Here is a 21482-nt window from a genome sequence, read left to right on the forward strand (position 1 = left end):
CAGACCCAAGTTTTAAAGGCTTCATTTCCAACCCTTAGATTTAAATGAGCAGCAAACAGCATAAAACCTGAACAGACTGCGAGTTACTTGCAGGCTGTTCTGGTTTTATGCTGTTTGCACATAGCCATTTTTACGTTGCTTCTAAGAGGTAAAGGGTTAAAGGAAAGGCTCACAGTGCTTTGACAGAAATTTTAGTGCTAAAGGTTCTTTTTCTTGCTTCTTTAAAAATCATATTGCAATCATATTGCGATGTTTCCTTTGACATTTTTTCTTCAGAAAATAATTTACATTTACATTCATTTTCTATTTTAAAAAGTTACATTAGAAGCAATGGGAACTTCATCTCTTATACAATCAGGGCTTTTTGGGGGCTAATTTAGTAGCTGTTATTGGGTCATATTTTAATGGCAAATTGTATCTTTTTTCTCAAATCTAGCCCAAGAATTATCAATTTACTTAGATTATTAGTATAGAAATAAACAAGATATGTGTTTGTCAGAAACACTATGTCCCCTTTTACGCCGCTTTGAAGCTATATATTTGACCTTTGACCTTGAAGGATGACATTGACCTTGCACCACTCAAAATGTGCAGCTCCATGAGATACACATGCATGCCAAATATCAAGTTGATATCTTCAATATTGCAAAAGTTAAAGTTGGGGAAAACAAACAAACAAACAGACAGGGCAAAACAATATGTCCCCCACTATAGTGGTGGGGGACATAAAAAGTGTTTAAGTTGTGAAATCCATTTTAAAGACATGTTTATGTCTGGAATGTACTGGTTTGTGTTCAAATTATCACACATAGTTCATAATGTATATACCAAAGAATTAACTTTTTCCAAAAAATTGAGTAAAATGACGCAAAAATTCCCAACTTTAAGGGTAATGGTCACATTCTTAAAGTGCTGAGAAAAATCTGTGACAGTGCAAAGCATTTATCCTGAAGTTCTGACTAAATCTCAAGACAACGCACTTTGCATAATATATAACTGATTGTCTGCGTACTTAAGTATTTGTGTCATAGTCTCCTTTCGATTGCTCCCTTGGAATGGTAAAGCACCTGTTAACATCTCAAACTGAAACAACAAACAGAAAAAAACATTATATGTTTTCCTTCTAGTTTTTTTATTCGCATGTTAACAAAATAAGTATGTGGGGCAGGAATTATTTTATGCCTAAATATTGCTACGATTCCTTTGACATTAACAATAAGGCGAGGGGAATTCAACTGTTGGTGGTAGAAGAAACAAGAAAAGTTTTAAGATTGTCATTATTTACCAATTGCCAATCAAATCAATTGAAATGTATAAGAAATGTTTTCCATACACGAAAATAAAAAAGAAAAGGTTATATCACAAGGCTGTCACCATAGCACCCAGTCCAAATCACTAAGATAAAGATAAAAAATCAATGTTTCATTTGATGATGAGAATACTTTCGTGTTACACTGTTTGTAAAAGAAAAAGATACAGAACAGGAGATGTGTTCATCAGAAACACAATGCCCCCTATTGCGCTGCTTTGAAATTATTTATTTTTTGACCTTTGACCTTGAAGGATGACCTTGACATTGAACTTCCACCACTCAAAATGTGCAGCTTCATGAGAACGCCGCATTGATTTTTTTTTGGACCTTTGACCTTGAAGGATGACCTTGACCTTGAACTTCCACCACTCAAAATGTGCAGCTGCATGATAACGCCTCTTTGATTTTTTTTTGACCTTTGACCTTGAAGGATGACCTTGACACCTTGACCTCGAACTTCCACCACTCAAAATGTGCAGCTTCATGAGAAAGCAGCTGTGAATTTTTTGTTGACCTTTGACCTTGAAGGATGACCTTGACATTGAACTTCCACCGCTCAAAATGTGCAGCTTCATGAGATGCACATGCATGCCAAATATCAAGTTGCTATCTTCAATATTGAACAAGAGCTTTGTCACAGACGTGACGTATACCCCCACGTGCTGCATTGACACAGACTATTTTGCATCCTGTCTTAACAAAACAAGAGAATCTAATTTATGGCAATTTTTAGGAATTATTATGCCATTATCATTTATAGCAATTTTGACCCTTGAACTCTTGAATTCTTCCACATGACACGCCGTGCAATGACTGTGAACAAAATTAATGTACAGAGTCATTTTAAAATCTCACAATGAATGACATAGTTATGGTCAAGACAAGATCATTTATTGCCATTTTTGACCTTTGAACTAAAAGTGTGAACTTGACCTTGGAAATATCGACGTAATTCTTTCGCGCGAACACACTGTCCAATGATGGTGAACAAATGTGCCAAATGATTTTAAAATCTCACAATAAACGACATAGATATGGCCCGTACAAGCTCATTTATGGCCATTTTTGACCTTTGAACTCAAATTGTGACCTTGACCTTATTGATATCGACGTAATTCTTTCGCGCGACACGCCGTCCAATGTTGTTGAACACATGTGCCAAATCATTTTAAAATCTCAAAATGAACAACATAGTTATGGCCCTGACAAGCTCATTTATGGCCATTTTTGACCTTTGAACTCAAAGTTTGACCTAGACCTTGGAGATATTGATGTAATTCTTTCGCGCGAAACACTGTCCATGATGGTGAACACATGAACCAAATGATTTTTAAATCTCACAATGAATGACATAGTTATGGCCGGGACAAGCTCATTTATGGCCATTTTTGACCTTTGAACTCAATGTGTGACCTTGACCTTGGAGATATCACGTGACACACAGGCCAATGATGCTGAACAAATGTGCCAAATGATTTCAAAATCTTACAATGAATGACATAGTTATGGCCCGGACAAGCTAATTTATGATCTTTGAACTCAAATTGTGACCTTGAACTTGGAGATATTGACGTAATTCTTTTGCGCGACACACCGTCCAATGATGGTGAACAAATTTCCTAATGATTTTAAAAACTCACCATAAATGACAAAGTAATGGCCCGGACAAGCATTTGACCTTTAAACTCCAAGTGTGACCTTGACATTGGAGATATGGACGTACTTTTTTCACACGACACACCGTCCCATGATGGTGAACAAATGTACCAAGTCATTTAAAACGATAAATGACAATGTTATGGTCCGGACAAACTTTCAGTTTAAAAAACACTAAGTGACCCCGTGACCTAGTTTTTGACCTGGCATGACCCATATTCAAACTTGACCTAGACATCATCTAGATACAACTTGTGACCAAGTTTGGTGAAGATCGGATGAAATTTCAGGACAGACTGACAGAGTGACTCCTATATAGCTGGTAATGGGGGTATAACAAGAGCTGTCAGAGGATAGCGCGCTCGACTATTTGAGTGCTTGACATTATGACGTAAGCCATCATGGGGAAATTGTTCATATTCAATAATTTATTAGACAATCTTAAAAAAATAAAAAAAGGAAAAAACAAGGGACAAAATTGTCACAAAACCAGGTTTTCATTGTGAAAAAAAAATCTGATAAAGGGAGAAAACTCAAACTGAACTTTTGAAATGAACAAACAAAATTAACCCCCTTTGTAAGTTTGTTTATAAAAAAAATCTATTTTTAGTCGTGGCGACCTTGACATTGGAGATATTGACGTGATTCTTTCGTGCGACACACCGTCCCATGATGGTGAACAAATGTGCCAAATGATTTTAAAATCTCACAATTAATGACATAGTTATGGCCAGGACAAGCTCATTTATGGCCATTTTTGACCTTTGAACTCAAAGTGTGACCTTGACCTTGGAGATATCGACGTAGTTATTTCGCGCTACACACCGTCCAATGATGGTGAACAAATGTGCCAAATGATTTTAAAATCTGACAATGACCGACAAAGTTATGGCCCGGACAAGCTTGTTCCGCCCGCCCGCCAGCCAGCCCGCCCGCATTCGCCAATCTAATAACCAGTTTTTTCCTTCGGAAAACCTGGTTAAAAACCAGTCCCATATAAATGGCGGATGTTTTCAATGAAATTTTACTAGATTTTCGCATTTTCACAAATAAGATTTTTATTGAGCCAAATTCTCAATATTTTCGCAAATGACTCAAATGGCGAACAACAGCGCGAGCCCTGTTGCACCCCTTTGATGTAATGGTGTAGTTCAAAATGGCTGCCGCAAAGCGAATAAGAGCGATTACGTGGAAAATTTGCACAGGAAAAATTTTGTTACTGCTCTTAACTCGTATATTATACGCACCCCCTACTTGACAAAAAATCGGCAGGTAAAAAAGTGCGTATTATATGGGTAGATTTATGGTATTAACTCTCACTGGACCCTAAGAAGGCCTAAGACAACCAACCAACTTGATGGCACAAAAGAACACACAGGCAAGTACATAACCCTCCACGTACCATAAGAACACCATAGGACCACCAGTCTGCGGCGGTGCCGTGCCCCTTCCTGTTGACCACCTCTGGGGCCATGTACTCCACCGTGCCGCAGAAGGAGTAGGTCTTCTTGTCCTCGAACAGCGACTCCTTGCTCAAGCCAAAGTCAGTCAGCTTGATGTGCCCGTCAGAGTCCAGTAGTATGCTGTGTGAGTGAAAAGAGCCCATAGATACACTACAACCATGATCATTATTTTGAGGTAAAATCTGGGGCCAAAATTATATATTTTTCCCAAATGACTGCAGAAATTCAAAACTGAAGGTGTTTTTTTTATATTTGAACCTCAGTGAATATTTAATTTAAATCACTTTTATTCTTAATTTTATAGTACTTGTTAGCAAGAAGAAACAGGAGATTGCCAAGCAAAATTGTCCCCTACTGGTGAAACTCCAACATTGTCAGTATTTTTTATATATATATTTGTTGCCACAGCAACCACAATTTTTGACCTAGGAACAAAATGAAATGACGTGCATAATCTCCATATTGCCATCTATCCATGTTTCAAGTTTCATGAAATAATATGAAGATCTTTAAAAGTTATCGCAGAATCCAGAAAAGTGTGACGGACAGACTGACAGACAGACCGCAAACCATAAGTCCCCTCCGGTTTCACCGGTAGGGGACAAATCACACATTTTTCCATTTTTAGGCATAACATTATTTTTCCTGATCCTAAAAGCTCCCACCCCTTTTCCAAAATGGATAAAAACACTGATGATTTATGTTCACCATGCACATTTTACTTTCATATTAAAGATTGTCATGTGGCGTCATCCTATTACTAGGATATTTCTACTCATAATTATATATACTTCTTAAGTAAATGTATTCACATTCAACATTCACAAACATGATCCCTCCCCCTAGAAAAGTAAGCAATGTATAAAGCTTTTCAAGCCCCCCTCTTAACTTTTTTAAGAATAGCAGTCATGTGATTTTTAGCAGCTATCAAGCAGCAATCGACTTAAATTCAATACTTATAGTTATTATCCACACAAGAAAATTAAGTGTGCTATTATGTTGTCAGGGCCAAAACACCCTTTTTGGGGAAGGGGCCTCAGCCTTTTTTTAGGGGAAAAATAGCACAATTTTTTCTTATTTGGGGAAAATAATAATGAAACATAATATTCCAAAAATATCCACATGACTGAAAATCTTTTAAGTCGTAATAGCCTTTAAGTCAGGGGTTTTTCTGCCTACTTTGGGAAAAGGAGTCTGACCAAATTGGGAATTTTTTATCGACAAAATTGCCAATTTTGGAAAATTTTTGTTTCGTGAAACAGCTCATTTTGGGAAAAAAATTTGAATTAATCATGCTTAAATAAGTCTGTGGTTTAACAATTTTCTTTATATAAACACATGCAAAACAAACACTGCCCAAACACAAGTTACAGCAACATTTTTCTCTGCTCCTCCAATGTTTTGTCACTCAGGTCTAGACCTCCAATGCTGGTAAGCATCATATAACATAGTTTGGTTTGAGTGAATGTGCTGCGTAATTGGGAGCACAGCAGGTTCATAGTGCTGAATCCTCGCTCTACCACAGCAGTGCTAGTTGGTATTATGCACATCAGCTGGACGAGTTGTAACATTCTGGGGAAGCATGCCTGCAGAGCCTAGTCACCAGCAAATGCTGCCAGAAGTTTCCCTGGTGTAGGGGCCTTTCCAATGAGTTTACACAAGACAAAACATTTTGCTGCGTATCGTCCGAGCCTGTCTGTTCAGGTTTACTCGCGGCTGGAATTTCGGAAGGTTCTGAGCGTTTCGAAAACATCGATGATATCGTTACACATCCTTTAGCGTCTATTTTTTGTGTTTTTTTAATGTAATATTTACTATTGTGCGAAGCCATGATTGAAAATAAGCGTCTACAGATATGGTTTAGAATGTGTATTGCGCGGCTCTATATACTCGTATATAATGCGGAACAGTTCGAACGTCATCGCTGAGAGTAAATGCATCCGGCAAATAAACCAAAAAATCTGTGTCACCAAAGGCTTGATTACGTCGCGAATGAAGGGAAGTCACTCTTTCAATATAAATTATGTTTACTTTTTACGTATTTGGAAGATTTTATTTTTTTGAATTGGGAAAAATGCAATCAAAATTCGATTGGGAACGGGTCCGTTTGCTTTGGGAATGCCTCCGTTTCCCGGAGGCACAGACACTGCTGAAAAACCCCTGTAAGTGCAATATATTTACAGCTTTTGAATTCGGCTCGTTCCGTCATTCGCCAATTGGTCACGAATGACAAAATTATGTTATGCTTATTTGAACAATACCAATACCCATACCCCTCTAGGAGAATAATACAGGAGGTAATGAAAGGCATATTCAACCAATATGAATACCCCCTTCCCCTAGGAGACTTTTTACGGCTCTGGGTTTTTCTAGCCTAATAGAAGGCTCAACAAGTAAACAAGTTTGATAGATATTAATTTGGTGAGGAATTTTTCCAGTATAATTGGGGAAAATTTTGGTCAAATTAGGGGGAAAAAAAAGGTTACTTCGGTTGGGAAAGCAGCCGATATTCGGCTCCTTCAAAGAAATGTTTTTTGGCCCTGGTTGTATACACCTAATGTAATTAAAAAACAACAACACCCCTGTGCAGTCTGCACAGGCTAATCAGGGACGAAACTTTCCACTTTTATGTATTTTTTAATTAAAATAAATCTCTTCTTAAGAAAAATACAGTCTAGGAGGAAAGTGTTGACTCTGATTTGCCTGTTTGGATTGCTTCTGGGACGACACTTTACGCACTTGCATTAAGTACCAATTTCCCACAGCACGACTCATTTAATTAAGAAGCAAGCACCCACTTTTCTGGCTTCAAGTCCCGGTACACAATGCCAATGGAGTGCAGGTGGTCCAAGGCCAGAGCCAGCTCTGCCAGGTAGAACTTCACATCCTCCTCTGTGAACATCACCTGCAACACAGGGAGCAAACTCTTGTGAGAACAAAAATTCAGAGTAGGCTCCCTTGCAATGAAACACATAAGCAAACACAAATACTGAAGTACTCTACTTATTTTCCGGGTTATATAAAAAAAGGCAATACGACTTATTAAATTTCGACACTGGATTGCAATAAAAATTGACATATTTTCCTGGTTTAAAAAGGCAATAAAATTTATTGAAATTGCACAATGGGTTGCAGTCTTAAGACACTAACTATTAAGTCTTTGAAATGATAATTGCAAATGTATCAGGTGTTTAATGGACTGGCCTATCTGAGATATTAAGTTTTAAATGATACAATATGGCTACCAGCAACTGACCACAGAACCATAGCAACAAGGGCATGTCAGCTGGTCCAGGCAGCAGTCAAGCGAATGAGAATTTGGTGAACTGGGCCCGTATTCATCAACCCATTCTTAGACTTGAGAACACAGAATAGTCTCAGACTCAATAACAATACCTCATAGACTATGCATCTATACAAGAAACAAGGGACAAAATTGTCACAAAACCAGGTTTTCATTGTGAAAAAAAATCTGATAAAGGGAGAAAACTCAAACTGAACTTTTGAAATGAACAAACAAAATTAACCCCCTTTGTAAGTTTTTGTTTTTAAAAAAATCTATTTTTAGTCGTGGCGACCTTGACATTGGAGATATTCACGTGATTCTTTCGTGCGACACACCGTCCCATGATGGTGAACAAATGTGCCAAATGATTTTAAAATCTCACAATGAATGACATAGTTATAGCCAGGACAAGCTCATTTATGGCCATTTTTGACCTTTGAACTCAAAGTGTGACCTTGACCTTGGAGATATCGACGTAATTATTTCGCGCGACACACCGTCTAATGATGGTGAACAAATGTGCCAAATGATTTTAAAATCTGACAATGAACGACATAGTTATGGCCCAGACAAGCTTGTTCCGCCCGCCCGCCAGCCAGCCCGCCCGCCAGCCCGCCCGCATTCGCCAATCTAATAACCAGTTTTTTCCTTCAGAAAACCTGGTTAAAAATGGTGCTTATATGAGTCGCATTCTGAGAAAACTGGGTATAATGCATGTGTGTAATGCGTTGTCCCAGATTAGCCTGTGCAGTCTGCACAGGCTAATCAGGGATGACACTTTCTGCTTGAATGAAATTTTTCGTTTAAATGAAGTCTTTTCTTAGCAAAAATCCAATTTAGATGGAAAGTGTTGTCCCTGATTAGCCTGTGCCGACTGCACAGGCTAATCTGGGATAACACTTTACTCACATGCATTATGCCCAGTTTTCTCAGAACACGACTCATATAATTAATACAGTACAGCCAACGCGGAACAAACATATTTTGCGATCCGCTGCGGCAACGCGCAACGAGTCGATGCCGAGTCGACCGTTGAAGCCGGGTCAGTATGCGGGGGCAAATCGCATTTCGCCGCAAAGCTTCACATCTGTCCGCCGAGACAAGCCGCAATCTGCGACATGACGCCGAGTCAATGCGCATCTTGAAATCAAAATCTTTTTAAAATGATTAGGTAGTCAAAGAAATTTAAAAGAACAATTATAATAATATTTAAAATCATAATTTAGTTGCGCAGATTTAAAATAGTTAATAAAAAAGCATGCTGTTGTTTTGTTTTAAGTGATTGCATTCCCGTTTCTAAAGAAATTGCTGTAATCCGGATAGAAATAATTATATTTTAAAAGAATGCTATTTTTTTAAAATAAAAACAAAACATGATTATCACGGGCATGTATAAATAAAATTGCAATAATCATTTACCATTGTCATTTTTAGAATCGGCTAAAGTACTTTAAGTTCCTTTGTATGCCTTTATTGCGCCGTATGATTATTGTCTTTATATTAAACGATCAACAAACATATTTGTTTTGGGTTTTATTTTTACGACAACATGTATGAGCATACATGCATATTTAATGTGTCTGGCCAAGTTAGATTGTTTCCCGCCCGTAGTGTATGTATTTCACACTTAAACAATGTCATGTAATTATGTTTTCGCACATACGAGTGGTCAAGGCTCCAGCAGGTGATGGATTTATAATTGCTTGTTGTTTTTGCTATTATATTTTAGCTGAGACAATTAGCAGTTTAAAGCTACATCAATAACCAACACTTAATTGTTGTTTTGTTAATTATCAGCTTATTATAACTATTGTTTGACTATGCGTATATAAAGTCGTTTCATTCTGATTATATTATATCGCTAATCATTACCCGATAATCCCGTATATTCCAGTTTTAAAGCAAATTTTGGTAAATATTTACGATAAAAGTGCTCAAGACACACACACATTCGCAATTATTCTGAAGTATCAAATACATTTTGGCATTTGTTACTATTTAAAGATGTGATGAAATAATATCCAATCGGGGCGTTTTTTCCCCACTGAACACGCATAAATCGCCTGATGTGATGTACATGTTTTACTACAACACAAAATACACCCACACTTTCCATGCGAGGTTCTACATGTCTGCATAATTTTCGCGCGCTTTTTATGGAGACAAAGGATATTTTAGCACTGTTTATTTGATGCTAGAATTTGTTAATGTCGCATTAGCATTAAAATTCGGAAGCGTGTTTTGGATTACAAATTTAATAAAGCTCATTTGAGAATCAAACCAAACATTAACATTGTGCGTAATTTTATTCAACGATATTTTGTTAAAGCGTATTACGTGCCATATCGCTTATTAAAACGTGAAAATAATAACTATGAAATTAGCGTAAATCTAGGTTTCTACGCTACACAAATGTACATGTAGGTGCATGTCTTTTCATGATCCGCCGCGTAGATTTACTCCGCGAAAGTACGCGAGGTCAATTTAGGCTTGGCGTCGTTGCGCAGATCGATGCCGAGTGCCTTGGCATTACGCCGCGTACTAATGATTCTTACCGTGGCATAACCGAGGATTATGTTTGTTCCGCGTTGGCTGTACTGTATATTGTTCTTTAAAAATACTTATATATAACTATTGGTGTTAATTACCATGCTCGACTTTAAACTTAACTAATTTTAGCACATAACTAATTAAGGAATATTCTTTATTTTGAGAATTCCGTCTGCGAATGGGTTGGTGAAAACTGGCCCTTGTGAATACATAGAGCACAATACAAGGTAGGTGTGGAGCATACTGACATAGGCAGACAAGCTAACACAGACCATTCACAATACATTCTACACTATACAGCTCTGGCAGATCCAAATGGCTGTATGATAGTAAAGTCAAATGTAAACTTTCTGCAGATGTTTTCAAGTGGTCATTTAAATTAGCACAGAGTTTTTGGGAGGGTTTCAGAAATGGGGCCATATTTATAAATATAATATCAAACTGAGAATAAGTGTGTTTCAAATTATAACTGATAAGGTTCAATGCATAAAGGTGAATAGGGAAAAGAACTGAATATTTTGATTGATTAATTTGTTTAAAATATCTACTTTTTCAAAGTGGGCAAAATTTCTGCCTCAAATTTTACAAAAAAAATCCAACTGAACATGAGATGTGTATGTCGGAAACACAATGCCCCCAATTGCGCCGCTTTGATTTTTTTTTATACCTTTGACCTTGAAGGATGACCTTGACCTTCAACTTCCACCACTCAAAATGTGCAGCTTCATGAGAACGCCCCTTTGAAATAAAAACTTGCTTGACCTTTGACTTTGAAGGATGACCTTGACCTTGAACTCCCACCACTCAAAATGTGCAGCTTCATTAGAATGCCGCTTTGAAATTTGTTGTTGTTGTTGGTTTTTTGGTTTGACCTTTGACCTTGAAGGATGACCTTGACCTTGAACTTTACCGCTCAAAATGTGCAGCTTCATGAGATACACATGCATGCCAAATATCAAGTTGCTATCTCATGGTTCAAACAGAAATCTCAAACCTACATTCAAGTACTTTTCAAGGCCAAATTTTCATTTTCAAGGCCGAGAACCGTTCCTTAGTTTTCTTAAAAAATGCATTTTCAAGCAAGTTTTACACAGTAAACATCATGTATTTGCTCAAACAAATTTAACTTATTCCACAATTACGCATACATGTTATTTCTAGTTATTGCATACATGTTTTCCATCCTTAACTCAATGAGTCACAGTTTGTCAACCAGTTCCGGATTATCAGCAATTCCGATTAATTTGTATTTAATTTTCCATAATGCCCCAATAAAAACAAAATTATAAGTGTCTAAGGTATAGATTAGGTAAAGGAATAAATTAACAAAGTTTTAGCAAGAAATCTTTTGTAAATAGCTTACAGGGTGATAAAATGCAGCAAAAAGTTAACCGGAACTGATTGAATGAGTTATGTTTTGAAATGTGCATATGGATATAGAAGCCTTTATTATTTTCAAATAAACATTTTGCTGATTAAAAAACAAATGCTATGACAATGTTTTGAAATACTTATTCTGTAAGTTGAATGATTTTTAATAATTTTCCGAAGGGTGAACTTTAATTGGCTATTTTTGACCAAAAACTGCATATGCCGTCTGGCCTAATCTGTTATCATACAAATTAAATGTTACCCTTTATTTTTACATCTTCTCACATTGACACTAAATCCCGAAAGAAATTATTGTGGTCAAAAGAATAAATGTTTTTGCCGAATGATTCTAAACTGGTTGAATTACTGTATGTATTTACTTTTTAAAGTATTACAAGCAAACACATTGCTTCTCAATTTCATGTTTTCTTTGTGGGTTTCCTCTTTCTTGTGGCTTTTCAAAGCGCTTTCCCCCATCCCCCGACACCAATGGTCTTCATACAGACCCGACAATGTGCTTTTCGAATGTCCTTTGTTTTCTGTACCCAGTAATATTCAGTTAACCACCCTGGTTTGAAACGACACTTCCTCATCGTTGCGTTTTCACTCGCGAAAATTGATCACAATGGAGAACCTCTGACATAGTACACATAATCTGTGACGTGTACACATAACGATTCGTACTCAATAGTGTACGAAACTTATATTTCGTACTCAACTTTTTGCGCGAAGGAATTTATGATAAATTTTCGTAATATTTCCCTTAAGAACGATTTAAGTTTATAATTAAAGCGATGATAAAAGTAATTTTGAGCAGAAATAAACATTTTCAAGGCTTTTTTACATGAAATAAGCATTTTTCAAGCACTTTTTCAAGGCCAACCTTTGTTCAAGGGCTTTTCAAGCCTAGGACTCGTTTTCAAGCACTTTTCAAGCCCTGTGCGAACCCTGTATCTTCAATATTGCAAAAGTTTTGGCCAATGTCAAAGTGTTTTTTTTCAGACAGACAGACTGACATACTGACGGACAGTTCAACTGCTATATGCCACTCAACCGGGGGCATAAAATCCAGCAGTTTGGCACAGCAAGCAAACAATTCTTATAGTATTGCTCTATAGCAAAACAAGGGACAAAATTGTCACAAAACCAGGTTTTCATTGTGAAAAAAAATCTGATAAAGGGAGACAACTCAAACTGAACTTTTGAAATGAGCAAACAAAATTAACCCCCTTTGTAAGTTTGTTTTAAAATAAATCTATTTTCAGTCGTGGCGACCTTGACAATGGAGATATTGACGTGATTCTTTCGTGTGACACACCGTCCCATGATGGTGAACAAATGTGCCAAATGAATTAAAAATCTCATAATGAATGACATAGTTATAGCCCAGACAAGCTCATTTATGGCTATTTTTTACCTTTGAACTCAATGTGTGACCTTGACCTTGGAGATATTGACGTAATTTTTTCGCACGACACACCGTCTAATGATGTTTAACAAATGTGCCAAATGATTTTAAAATCTCACAATGAACGACAAAGTTATGGCCCGGACAAGCTTGTTCCGCCCGCCCGCCAGCCAGCCCGCCTGCCCGCATTCGCCAATCTAATAACCAGTTTTTTCCTTCGGAAAACCTGGTTAAAAATGTTAAATTTGATAATCTGAGCCAACCTGATTCAATATGTAGCAGTACAGCACAATAGGCTGTGCTTATTACCAACACTGTCTTTTAATTTCAATGCTTATTTTTCTTTTCAAATGTTTTTGTTATTTGGTTTCAGAGGCATTGGATGTGTGGTGTACATATTTAAATGACACATGTTTAGGACTCGTGTTGTCGTGATTCAAGACAGCATTTGAACATTCAGGGAAATATACAATGATCATTATATCTGGCAATGCCCATTACTTGTGCAAACACAATGAGACATCATATATTAAAATTGTTTCATAACATGCTTTTATAATATCGGTAATTGAAATTATAAAATGTTACTAAACAATATTACATGTACACAACATAATTTATAGTGTTAAGTTTTAAGACAGCTCAGGTATAGAAATTATAGTTTCCCGTATGGCTCGGGCGACAAATTTTTACGCCAGGCGTTTGAATTTTAAAAGCCGGTAGTCTGTCTGAGAAAATAGCTTTTTGAAAAAGCTGTTTTTAACAATAGATTCATTGTGCGTTTTTTATCAATACTTTTACCCCTCTGGTGTAAAATAGTCTGAGCCAATTAAGTTGCGTCTTACAAAATATCAAATACACATACTGTGCATCTGTCAAGCCACAGTGTAAAACAACTCTTGAATTTGGCAATTTATTCAAGGCGTTTCTCTGCCAGTACAACAAAGAGTACGATCAATATAAATGTAAGTGCGAGTTTCAACTTTGAATATAGGCCATAGTTACTAAATGATGAGAATGGTACGCAGTGCAAATAATTTTTTAACAAGGAATGCACAATTATTTTGTGACAGGCTGCTCCTTGTGGAATATTGACAACAATATGAAATATACACAGTCTGATGGGCATAAGCATGCTGCAGCTATATAGTTAGTTAAAAGTAATCCAAATTACGAATCATGAGCTGCAAAAACCCTTCAAATTTTGAATGCTCATGTTTTCAATACACTATTGTACATGTGTGTATCATTCTGATGATGCATCTGAGGTTTATGATTGCCTGTATAGCTTTGCTGAAATTGCTGATAACAACTCAATTATCAGGTTATGTTATGAATAATAAGTGAAAACAATCTACAAAATGGGCAAATTATGTTATTTTATTGCCTAGCTGTCTGAACTCATATTCACATTTCATTTTAAGCAAATCTATGTAAAGCATTAGAAAGGCTCAGGGCTCGTAGATTGTTTGGCTGGGCAACCTAATTTCAGGAGTTGGTTGCCCGTCTGGGCATCCAGCCATATAGTTTGTTTCTATCCCTGAACCTTTAGTCTTCATTAAAGAACAAGAAATTCTTGGGATCATAATTTGTTTATCAGGGAGCTATTGGGAAAAGACCAATGGAAATGTAAACTCAGTAAGCCACGTAACTCTTCCTGAAAAAGAACTTTATCAAGTTATATTCAAAGGTCTTTTACCATGTTTTTGGTTATGTTCAGTAAAGAGATAACTTTTAACTCATACCAGTATATCTAAATCATCATTTTGGGCATTAAACCATTCAATTATTTCAGCATATTTGTAACGAACTTCAGACTTTATAAAGTATTGGAAGCATTTTCCCATCTCCTACAAGGTGTGACGATGTCACATATTGGTCATGTTCATGTAGTCATGAACATCTCTAGTCATGAACACCTCTAGTCATGAACACCTCTATATCTAGATGACCTAAGGCTTATATACATGTGATGCATAATCTTGTATTAGAATGCAAGTATTAATAATGTCTGTAACTAAGACAAAGGTAAACTATGAAACACATAACAGCTAATCAAACGTGAAAAACATAAATGACTTTATAAATAAATCAACAGAAAACAAACCAATAACAACCTGAATATTGTTTCATGAATCAAATAATAACAAACGTAGCAAATAAATCAAAGATCAACAAAACACACTGTTTACTATGAACATGCATGTAAAGCGGTTTCAGCATACCTGGGGTAAATATCCGTCAATTTGTAGCTGGTGTTTAAAAAGAATATTCGCGACAAATAATCAGGATGAATTAAAAGAAATGATAATGCATAGAAATAAATTTTTACTCCAAAATGAAAATAAAACACAGGCATCCACTCTTTGAAATTATGAACAATAACCCCCATACAGTCATCACATTTATTAACTGAATTGACAAGGTTTAGTTAAATTTCTAACATTCTACACATGAATTCAATGTCATTTGAGCAACTTTTCAAATGACCAATAAAAATGGTGAGAAATACAAAGATTAGTTCCACAAAGAAATAAGAAATCATGTCACCAAATTCTCAGTAAAGCATGTGCAACAAGGAAAACTGAACATCAAATTTTTAACACCAGCTCCTTTAGAAATTATAGAAGACAAAAATGACTATTATATAAAGCCTGTACTTTATAAAGCAATATTAGTGTATTTGAAATAAGGGTTTAAAAAATGTTTTATCATGCCTAATGTACTTTAATACATTTGATGCATTAAGTACAATTGCATCACAATTACCTGAAGTTGAAAAAAAAATTCACATAACAAATCTTAAAAAAAAACACATTCCAAGAACAACTTAAATTAATTTCAGTTTAAACTAATTTGCAACCCACATATTAAACCAATACCAGTGCATACTAAAGAACAAACTCTTTTCCAAAAATTAACAATAAATTGTACCATTGAAGATTACCTCTTTAGAGAGTCGAGTGAACAGGTCTCCACCTCGAAGAAATTCCAAAATAAGGTACAGCTTACCCTCTGTCTGAAAGGCTGGAACAGCAATCAAACAAGAGCTGTCACCATAGGATGACTTATGTCCCCTATAAATGCTTGGTAGAAGTTATGAGTTTTTCGAAACCTAAACGCAGATTTCAAAACCTAAACGCAGACCCTAAGTGCAAGGTCAAGGTCACAGGGGTCAAAATTTGTGTGCGTATGGAAAGGCCTTGTCCATATACACATGCATGCCAAATATGAAACTGCTATCTGACATAGAAGTTATGAGAATTTTTTCGAAATCTAAACGCAAAGTGTGGCGGACAGACGGACGGACGGTCTAATCACTATATGCCCTCCTTCAGGGGCATAAAAATGTCTTAGAATATAAAAAAAAATCAGAAAGCCACATAAACAAGACAGTGGACACCATGCTAAATCCTTGAAATGCACTAAGTGACCCCGTGACCTAGTTTTTGACCCGGCATGACCCATATTCGAACTTGACCTAGATATTGTCTTCATACAACTTCTGACCAAGTTTGGTAAAGATCAGATGAAAACTACTTCAATAAGAGAGCCAACACGATGCTCAATCCTTGAAATGCACTAAGTGACCCCGTGACCTAGTTTTTTACCCGGCATGACCCATATTCGAACTTGACCTAGATATTGTCTTGATACAACTTCTGACCAAGTTTGGTAAAGATCAGATGAAAACTACTTCAATTAGAGAGCAGACACCATGCTAAATCCTTGAAATGCACTAAGTGACCCAGTGACCTAGTTTTTGACCCGGCATGACCCATATTCGAACTTGACCTAGATATTGTCTAGATACAACTTCTGACCAAGTTTGGTAAAGATCGGAAGAAAAATGTTTGAATTAGAGAGCGGACACAAAATGGGACAGACTGACAGACAGACAGTGCCAAAAATATATACCCCTTTTCTTCGAAAGGGGGCATAAAAACATTATTTATATACTTGTATGAGAGCATCAGATTAGTGGTGTACATTTACACACAAACCACACTTATAACGCTTTCACAAATATAAATTGTTTTTTAACTTCAATAGCACTTTTTCAGCCTCAGAATTGAGTATAAGAAACAAAACCAATTTCCCCATAACAAAAGTTGCATGCATCTTATAGTCTGTAGTGTCTCATATATGAACTAATGAAAAGCTGTCAAGTCCATTTTTTTATAATTGATACCCATTACTAGTAATTTCTTTTGCTGTTTGCATTAAACTATTTTTATTTTACAATTAAAAAGTATTACACCTCTGATGGAACAGTATAGAATAACGTATACGTACAATATACAGTAACTTGTGCTTTACAATACAATACACCATTAAACAAGGCTATTGTCAAGCAATATGGTCCCCTACCGGCTCCACCATTGTCAGAAATTCCACCATTTTCAGATTTTTTATAAAAAAAATTGGTTACCATAGCAACCACAATTTTTGACGTAGGAACAAAATGAAATGACGTGCATTATGTCCATATTGCCATCTATCCATGATGCAAGTTTCATGAAAAAGTATTAAGAACTTTTAAATTTATCGCAGGATCCAGAAAACCACCATTTTCAGCAGTATTTCTAGTCTATTTGTTGCCATATCAACCAGAATTTTTGACGTAGGAACAAAATGAAATGACGTGCATAATGTCCATATTGCCATCTATCCATGTTTCAAGTTTCATGAAAAAAAAATGAAGAATTTTTTAAGTTATCGCAGGATCCAGTAAAGTGTGACAGACTCACAGAGCCCAAACCATAGGTCCCCTCCGGTGAAACCGGTAGGGGACAACAACTAAAGCCAAAAAAAGTTGTCCAATACTTTTTTTATGATTTACTTTACAAGTTTACTTATATTAAATCCCATTATGATATGGTAATATATTTTTTTTAAATATATATTTGATATGTAAATGTCCATTGGGTTAAACTCACTTGTAGATGCATACTATAAATGTCATGTAACAAAATCTATATTCTGTAAAAATACCTGTAAGAGAAACTAAACCGAAAAACAGCTAAACGCCACCCTAGGGCTTGGCTGATTATGAACTACTGTTTCAGGAAATACAAAAAAGGCCTTGCTCTTTTTAAAAGGGGTTTAATGCAAGTGCAAAAGTGTCGTCCCAGATTAGCCTGTGCAGACTGCAGTCTGCACAGGCTAATCTGGGACGACACTTTCCACTTTTTATGATATTTTTCGTTTCAAGAAAGTCTCTTCTTAGCAAAAATCAAGTTTAGGCAGAAAGTGTAATCCCTGGGACGACACTTTACTCATATGCAGTAAACCCCCTGTTCAAAGAGCGCAGCTCAAATCCATACCAGCTTCACAAAGAAGTGAACTAAATGTCCTCACCATAGTGAAGCCTCACAATGTATGGATGATTGACGTCAGCCAGTATATCCCGCTCCATTTTGGTTCGCTGTCTGTCACGCACTGAAAATACAATGTATTGTTATCAGTAAATTAATAATAGGCTTTTAAATATATCTAATATGGTGTACAACATTAACAAGAAGGCCTAGTAGTCTTCGGCGCTCATTTAGGACCCCAAGGAACTGTTCTGAACAATAAGATTTGTAAGGAAAACTGCACCAACACCAGGCTGCCATGTTTTTAAGAAACCCATTATCAGTTTCAAACTTGGCAAAAATATGTACAAATTTTGACTTTCTGAGCGAAATTGATGAATATGTAAACAAGATGTGTTTGTGAAACACTATGTCCCCCCCATATATTTGACCTTTGACCTTGAAGGATGACCTTGACCTTTCGCCACTCAAAATATACACCTCTATGAGATAAACATGCATGCCAAATATCAAGTTGCTATCTTCAATATTGCAAATTTTGACCTTATACCTTGAAGGATGACCTTGACATTGACCTTTCACCACTCAAAATGTGCAGCTCCATGAGATACAAATGCATGCCTTATGTCAAGTTGCTATCTTTAATATTGCAAAAGTTATGGCCAATGTTAAAATTTGACGCAAACAAACCAACAGACAGGGCAAAAACAATATGTCCCCCAGTATAGACAGGGCAGCGCCCTCACACTACTTTGGGGGAAGGGGTCCGCAGCCCTTAGGAGGGGGAATTTTCGCGGCGTTTCCCTTTTTGGGGGATTTTTTTACTTACTCTTTCATTATTACACATGTACATGTTTGCACTATATTCATTGCATTTTTCATAATTGAGTATGTTTGCAAAGATTAAATTGAAATAGAATTGAGATAAATTTATCATGAGACAAATCTTTCTATTAATTTTTTTTTTTTTTTTGTTTAGGTGGAATTTTTCCCCCCAAAAGGGAAAAAAGTATACTTTTCAGGTGGGGGACTGCCGCCGAAATTCGGCGGCAGATTTAATAGATTGAGGGCCCTGCAGGGGGACAGAACAAGAGCTGCCAGAGGACAGCGGGCTCGACATTCGAGTGCTTGACATTATAATGTAAACCATCATGGGAAAATTGTTCATATTAAATAATTTATTAGACGATCTTTCAAAAGCAAGAGGGCCAAGATGGCCCTAGTTCGCTCACCTGAAAGGAGTCGGTTCATTCAATCTTTATCAAATGTCAAACTTGACCTAGATATTGTCCAGACAAACATCCTGGTCAAGTTTCATCATTATTTCATCTGCAAGTCATGATCAATGTACCTATGAAGTTTCATGATCCTAGGCGTAAGCATTCTTGAGTTATCATCCGGAAACCATTTTTCTAAGTTGAGTCACCGTGACATTGACAGCCATTGTGTGAATACGTTTTTTGGCACTGTGACCTTGACCTTTGACCTAGTGACCTGATAATCAATAGGGGTCATCTGCGAGTCATGACCAATATACCTATAAAGTTTCATGAACCTAGGCATAAGCGTTCTTGAGTTATTATCCAGAAACCATTTTACTATTTCAGGTCACCATGACCTTGACCTTTGACCTAGTGACCTGAAAATCAATAGGGGTCATCTGCGAGTCATGATCATTGTACCTATGAAGTTTCATGATCCTAGCCATTAGCATTCTTGAGTTATCATCCAGAAACCATTTTACTATTTCAGGTCAACGTGACCTTGACCTTTGACCTGAAAATTAATAGGGGTCATCTTCGAGTCATAATCAATGTACCTATGAAGTTTCATGATCCTAGGCATAAGCGTTCTTGAGTTATCATCTGGAAACCACTATACTATTTCGGGTCACCATGACCTTTGACCTAGTGACCTGAAAATCAATAGGGGTCATCTGCGAGTCATGATCAATGTACCTATGAAGTTTCATGATCCTAGGCCTAAGCATTCTTGAGTCATCATCCAGAAACCAATTTACTATTTCGGATCATCGTGACCTTGACCTTTGACCTAGTGACCTGAAAATCAATAGGGGTTATCTTCGAGTCATGATCAATGTATCTATGAAGTTTCATAATCCTAGGCATAAGCCTTCTTGAGTTATCATCTGGAAACCATTTTACTATTTCGGGTCACTGTGATCTTGACCTTTGACCTAGTGACCTGAAAATCTATAGGAGTCATTTGCGAGTCATGATCAATGTATCTATAAAGTTTCATGATCCTAGGCATAAGGGTTCTTGTGTTATCATCCGGAAACCATTTTACTATTTCGGGTCATCGTGACCTTGACCATTGACCTGAAAATCAATAGGGGACATCTGCGAGTCATGATTAATGTACCTATGAAGTTTCATGATCCTAGGCATAAGCGTTCTTGAGTTATCATCTGGAAGCCATTTTACTATTTCAGGTCATTGTGACCTTGACCTTCGACCTAGTGACCTGAAAATCAATAGGGGTCATCTGCGAGTCATGATCAATGTATCTATGAAGTTTTATGATCCTAGGCATAAGCGTTCTTGAGTAATCATTCAGGAATCATTTTACTATTTCATGTCATCGTGATCTTGACCATTGACCTAGTGACCTGAAAATCAATAGGGGTCATCTGCGAGTCATGATAAATGTATCTATGAAGTTTCATGATCCTAGGCATAAGCGTTCTTGAGTTATCATCTGGAAACCATTATACCATTTCCGGTTACATGACCTTGACCTTTGACCTAGTGACCTGAAAATCAATAGTGGTCATCTGCGAGTCATGATCAATGTAACTATGAAGTTTCATGATCCTAGGCCTAAGGGTTCTTGAGTTATCATCCGGAAACCACTTTTCTATTTCGGGTCATCGTGACCTTGACCTTTGACCTAGTGACCTGAAAATCAATAGGGGTTATCTGCGAGTCATGATCAATGTATCTATGAAGTTTCATGATCCTAGGCATAAGCGTTCTTGAGTTATCATTCGGAAACCATTTTACTGCATTGGGTCACTGTGACCTTGACCTTTGACCTAGTGACCTGAAAATCAATAGGGACCATCTGTGAGTCATGATCAATGCATCTGTGAAGT

At 36.7% G+C, this 21482-nt stretch overlaps 1 protein-coding gene across 4 annotated transcripts in view; it reads right to left on the minus strand.

Moving 5' to 3' along the window:
- LOC127849592 (ribosomal protein S6 kinase alpha-1-like) overlaps positions 1 to 21482 on the minus strand; it is a 58318-nt gene that overhangs the window by 24013 nt on the left and 12823 nt on the right. For 3 of the 4 annotated variants that reach the window (XR_008034941.1, XR_008034939.1, XM_052382314.1), the window contains exons 5-10: positions 18408 to 18488; positions 15994 to 16073; positions 15272 to 15298; positions 7230 to 7336; positions 4371 to 4551; positions 1013 to 1083 (exon numbers count right to left, since the gene is read on the minus strand). Coding sequence is in view for 2 of the 4 variants with exons in the window: in XM_052382314.1 (XP_052238274.1) it covers positions 1013 to 1083; positions 4371 to 4551; positions 7230 to 7336; positions 15272 to 15298; positions 15994 to 16073; positions 18408 to 18488 (547 nt within the window). In the remaining 2 variants the exon portion in view is untranslated. The remainder of the gene's footprint in view (positions 1 to 1012; positions 1084 to 4370; positions 4552 to 7229; positions 7337 to 15271; positions 15299 to 15993; positions 16074 to 18407; positions 18489 to 21482) is intronic. The other variant, XM_052382315.1, reaches the window with a different exon arrangement.

The sequence above is a fragment of the Dreissena polymorpha genome, chromosome 11 (assembly GCF_020536995.1).
Source record: "Dreissena polymorpha isolate Duluth1 chromosome 11, UMN_Dpol_1.0, whole genome shotgun sequence".
NCBI lineage: Eukaryota > Metazoa > Mollusca > Bivalvia > Myida > Dreissenidae > Dreissena > Dreissena polymorpha.